This window comes from Crinia signifera, chromosome 7 (genome assembly GCF_055691185.1).
Source record: "Crinia signifera chromosome 7, ASM5569118v1, whole genome shotgun sequence".
Taxonomy (NCBI): Eukaryota; Metazoa; Chordata; class Amphibia; order Anura; family Myobatrachidae; genus Crinia; species Crinia signifera.
This window is the reverse complement of record NC_139223.1, coordinates 53,925,530-53,931,529: the sequence shown is the minus strand read 5'-3', so window position 1 is coordinate 53,931,529 and position 6,000 is coordinate 53,925,530. Positions and strand designations below refer to the sequence as shown.

General features: G+C 45.7%; 1 protein-coding gene across 1 annotated transcript in view; it reads right to left on the bottom strand.

The window, feature by feature from the left end:
• Window positions 1-675: 675 nt before the first annotated feature.
• LOC146021182 (interleukin-21 receptor-like) overlaps window positions 676-6,000 on the bottom strand; it is a 30,428-nt gene continuing 25,103 nt past the window's right edge. The window contains exon 8 of the mRNA XM_083154982.1: window positions 676-1,296. Coding sequence (XP_083011108.1) covers window positions 955-1,296 — 342 coding nt within the window. The 3' untranslated portion in view covers window positions 676-954. The remainder of the gene's footprint in view (window positions 1,297-6,000) is intronic.

Genomic DNA, 6,000 nt, shown 5'->3' with positions numbered 1-6,000 from the left:
CGCATGTGAGCATACGTATCCTGAATACGGTCCTAGATCAGAAAGCAAAAGATATCTTTTAAAAAATGCCTCGTGTACACTTAATACCATTAATGACACCCCCCATTTATTGAAAATGCAGGTTGACGTTGGCTAAATAGCCAATGACCCTCATGTTCAGCGGGTCCTATTGACGTCACTGAACAATATTGTTTGCTGATATGGTACAGTGTGTACACTCAGTGTTGTTTGACCAGTGGTACCGCCAATATAGTGAACTATATCAATGGTGTCCCTAGTTGTGTATTCTGTACAGGGTATTAATCCCTAATGCTGCCATCCTGTAAATAGAGGATGTGCAAAAATATGCTAATGCTGTAATTGCCTGGAAATGATGCCCACTAGTGCCATTGCAGATCCAAACAACCAATGGTTTAGCTATAATGGGTGCATTGTGTATGGTACAAATGGGCAGCCGGGGGGCATGGGGGGACCACATTGCACACATTGCTCCCAGTGCTTCTAAACTTTCCTCTTCAGAGTCCTGGGCTGGAAGCGGCAGCGCTGCCGAATCACCAGGAAAATGATGCGGTGGCAATTTTCTTGGCATTTTCCTCAGAAAACGGTGCTTCTTCTAGTAGACTTTAGCACAAAGCTAGACTCTACTACCGCTTACCCACACACTGCTGCCGGCTAGAGAGGAGGGGGCCATGACAGACAAAAATGGCTGTGTTTCTCTTTTATTTAGCATTACATGGGTTTCTGTTGGCTCATGCAGGAACAAATGAACAGTTTCAAAAATGTTCAAGATACCGTTTGAAACCATTTACCGGAGAACCTGTGCACGTTCGTGTGCGGACGACCAGTGGGCTTCATAAAATACTTAGAGGATGACTTTTCCATATGATGAAATTCTGTGGGCACCTTGGCGACTTTGACATGCAGTCACAGAGGATAATGTCAGAGAGGTGTAAGTCATTTCTCTACTTCTTGTGGATTAACAATGTAGGTTCCATCATTTGTAACATAGTCTGCTGGGCCATCCTCAAATATGGGAAAGTCTGGAGAGAAAGAGGGATAGACCTCACTTAAAAATATTTTCTTTGGCTGATGTAATACAACAGAAGATTCTGGAGAAACAGTCTCGTCAATCAAAAGGTCATCTTTTTTGGGAGGAGGTGCTTCAAGCGTGATAGGGGATATCATGTCTTTCGGAAAACATAAGACAGTAGAACTGTGGAGATCTGTATCCGTGGTGGTGCACGATCGTCTTCCCTTCTTGGTTTTGACCCTTTTATTTGGATGTTTAGTCCACTCCTAAAACCCCAAAAATATTTTCAGTAATTAAGCCATCTCTTACATCTCTTCAGCATCTCTTCTAATACAACTACATGAGCAAATGAAGGAAGGATTTATATATATATATATATATATATATATATATATATATATATATATATATATATATATATATATATATATATATAAAGAATAATATAATATATATATGGAGAATAAAGAAGCTGTTTTGAGAAAGACCTGTCAGTGCCGTGCTTGGGACATTGAGGTTACTGGTGTTCCCTACCTGCTGGTATATATATATATATATATATATATATATATATATATATATATATAGTCAGAGACAGAGTTAGAGATATGAACTTATTGTCATATACAGGTATGTTTGAGACAGCAGTCCCCTCATATCACAGGAGCATGACATCGTCAGTCTGTGCTTTCATAGGTTTCGGATCTATCAACTATCTAACTCATTATTATTATACCATTGTCCAGGTAACATACAGATCTGCGCTCACTGATGTGGGCAGGTCATCCACAATATAAGAACACAGTCTCCTGAAATAGTTAATAGATCTGACAAGCCACACCCAGGGATGACACTAGGAATTTTGGGGCCCGGGAACTGATTTTTAGTCAATTAGAGCTCACATACTGTTAGCCAATCAGAGAGGCTGCTGTACCGGCTCTGATTGGCTGTGGCGTCCAGGGGTGAAGAAGCCTGCCCTCCGGGAGCAGGGCTTCGATCAGTGCACTGAGCTCAGGCAGCACAGCTTAGGCAGTCGCAGGGCGGGTTGGGGTTGCAGTGGGCAAGATGAGTTGCCTGGGCCCCCTTCCCTCTCTCTCAGAGGCCGGGCCTGGGACAGCTGAACCCACAGCATCCCCTGATGGCGGCCCTGGCCACACCAAGGTTCTTAGGGACCTATTTGTCAAAGGAATATATACAGATGACCGTGGTCTCAGACCATTCAATGCCAGCATCTTGATACAGGGAATCTGGCAAGTATACTTACCTTCCCACTGCCCCTCCCCCCCATAACCCTCCCTCCATGCAGCCTATTTTCTCCCACAGACTTAATCTAGTGTGTAACCTAACCCCTGTACCCCACAGTCTAACCATAGCCAACTCTTATAAATGCCTACCACTCCCCGAAACCTAACCAACCCGCCCCCCCCACCCCCGCAGCCTAACCCTAAGTGTCCCCCATAGTACCTAATTGTAACTCTTCCCCTCCCCCTGTCCTACCGCTAACCCATCCCACACATTTATGTTCGAGATTCTGGAGCTCAGAATTCTGGTGTCAGTCAGGGTCTTCACCATGTACCTTGTCAAAATAATTTGCTCTTTAAAAGTTGTACAAACAATTCATTCCACACATTCAGGATTAATTATCTCTGCCAGTTACCAAGGTTTGAAAGCAAGAGATTTACAAGATAGTGCCAAGATTTAATGACAACCCCTCTCTCCCCCCACTTTTCTATTACTCTTTCATGGAACTGTTTGCAAGCTCAGAAAGGGCTAGCTTTTTGCATTTTGTCTCCATAAGCCAGGGGTCATGGAACTTTTTCACCTTTTATCCCATAATATATTTAGATAAGCCGACGTTACCCCCTTGATTTTAAAGGAAGAAAATCATATAATTTTAATACACACTGTACCCCCAGAAATTGATGATATAACCTGCTAGTACGGTACACAGCCTGGCAGCCATTGATGATGATGATGATGAGGATTACCATGTATGGCTGTGTGTGGTACAAAATTTGTACCACACATAGCCATACATGGTAATCCTCATCATCATCAATGGCTGCCAGGAAGTGTGTGGTATAGCCATATGACGTCCAGGCAACTATTAGTGTCAGTATTTTAAGATGATATAGTGACATTCTGTGCAATGTTATTCCCCTAGACTAGAGATGGGTATACCTTCACAGGAGCCTATAACCAGGCAAAGAAACTCGGCACCACAGCGGCAGTACAGACTGTGTGCTGCCGAGATGGCGCAGCAACTAGTTGACTCTACTGAGAAAGCAGGCGGACTTGGAGGCGGGACCTGGGGCATCACGTAGGGAAGTGTGTTATACACAAGGGCCTGATGCACTGCACTGTATCAAATCCTTGTACACTACAGTACTGTAACACACACAGCCGGGCATGCATATATACAATCTATATGTAGATTCTATATGCAATGAAATTCCTGGGGCTAATGGACGGTCACGTTACCGAGACACAGCCGGGCATGCATATAGATTCATATGCATGCCTGGCTGTGTCTCGGCAGCACGTCCATCCATTACCCCAGTAATTTAATGTTTACCTCATTTGAGGTAGCTTACCCCTGTTCCCTGACCACTGCCATAAGCTAACATCTATGATTTTGTGGAATATTGAACAAAATACTTTTTTCGTTTGTTCTCTTTCCTTCAAGGTCATTAGAAAGACCCGGGCTTCACAAATGATCAGAGCCATCACTAGGCATATGTGTAGGCATTTGGAAAGTTTAGGAGCCTTCATTGCAAGCCTAGGGATGGCTCAGAGGCAGCTTGACATAGCAGGCAGAGGCGTGATGGGTGGAAGACGCTGGGCGCTCCGCACTTGCTGCCCTACCACAATCTAGGTCGGCCTTCTCAGTCAGGAGCCACTTGTATGGCAGAGATGGATTGGATCTGAATGGGGAGGGGTGGCCGTGCTGGAGGACAGGATAGTTAAAAGGTTGGATGAGTCTTTAAACTAGATATGGGGTCAGGGGCGTAACTAGAACTCTGTGGGCCCCATAGAAATACATACATATGCCCCTTATGCTCATGGGAAATAGAGAGGAGAGCGAGGGCTTAATGGAAAAGGAGGGAATGCTGACAGAGAGAGGGTGTCAGAGAAAAAGGAGGAGTCACAGGGAGGGATGTGAGAAGGAGAAATGAAGGGAGGAAAGAGAGAAGGGGGAAGCATGAAGAAAGAGGAGGGGATGAGAAAGAGACACTAGCTGCTGAGAGATGATGGTGGAGAGAGATATGAGAGAAAGAAGGCGGAAAGAGAGTGTTAGGAGTCAGTAGTATGATTCCTATCTGTCTTGCCTGTCATGGGTCAATTTCTGCCTGTTTTGGGAATTGACTCTCTGGTGGCCTCCAGTGGTGAGTCTGTGCTATTTCAGCCTAGTCATTTGTGTATTAAGTATGCACAAGTGTGTTTTTCATCAGCCTGCTGGCCTGAATGGTGCACAGCTGCCCTTATCACCTGACGCCTTCATAAGGCATCCTCACCTGCTTAGTAGAGATGAGCGGGACCGGATCTCCGGGATCCGACAGATCAGAATATGGTGATGCGAGTCAGGATCCAAGTCGGCTCGGGAGTTCCCGCCTGAATTCTGGACCGAAAACGAGGCAAAACGTCATCATCTCGCTGTCGGATTCTCGCGGAATCTGCATTCTATATAAGACGCAAGCACGCCCCGCCATCTTCACTCCATTATAGGAGAGGATGGTTGGGATCTGTGCTCCATGCTCTATGCTCTGTGCCCCGTGCCCTGTGCCCTGTGCTGTGATTTATTTAGTGACTGATTTTGTATTTTGTTGTAAACTAGGTGCTGCAGTGCTCACACGCAGGGGCTGCAGTGCTGCTGACTGTACACTCAGTGTACAGGGGCTGCAGTGTCCATAATACAAGGGGCTGTGTCCAGTGTACAGGGGCTGTGTACAGGGGCTGTGTCCAGTGTACAGGGGCTGTGTCCACTGTCCAGGGGCTGTGTCCAGTGTCCAGGGGCTGTGTCCAGTGTCCAGGGGCTGTGTCCATTGTTCAGGGGCTGTGTCCATTATTCAGGGACTGTGTTCAGGGTGACAGGCTGTATCCAGTGTCCAATGTGACGGCCTATATCCATTGTCCAGTGTGAGGGCATATATTCAGTGTCCAGTGTGAGGGCATATATCCAGTGTCCAGTGTGACGGCCAGTGTCCAGTGTGACGGCCTATATCCATTGTGCAGTGTGACGGCATATATCTAGTGTCCAGTGTGAGGGCATATATATCCATTGTCCAGTGTGACGTACTATATCCATTGTCCAGTGTGACGGCATATATCCAGTGTCCAGTGTGACGGCATATATCCAGTGTCCAGTGTGAGGGCATATATCCAGTGTCCAGTGTGACGGCCTGTGTCCAGTGTGGCGGCCTATATCCATTGTCCAGTGTGACGGCATAAATCTAGTGTCCAGTGTGAGGGCATATATATATATCCATTGTCCAGTATGACGGCCTATATCCATTGTCCAGTGTGACGGACTATATCCAGTGTCCAGTGTGACGGACTATATCCAGTGTCCAGTGTAACGGGCTGTGTCCAGGGGCAGTGACCAGGGGCAGTGTCCAGTGTCACAGGCTGTGTCCAGTGTAAAAAATAAGAAAAATAAATAAAAGTATTTAAAAAAACAAACAAATTTTTGAGAGATGATGGAAGAGGAAATAGTGGGAGATCATCAACCTGATAGAAGTACTGAAGCTGCTACCACCAGTTAGATTCATGATGGCAAGGCCGATGCTCAAAGGCCTAGAGGCCATGTAAAAGCAAAGCAGAAATCTCATTTCACAATGGTCCATAAAAAAAATTTTAAGTCACCTGCGGAGAAAAATTAAATTGGCAATATGCCGTTCACCACACGCAGTGGGAAGAAAAGGCTACGGCCTTGGCCTTTGTTTCTGACTGATAGTACAGCGTCTCAGAAG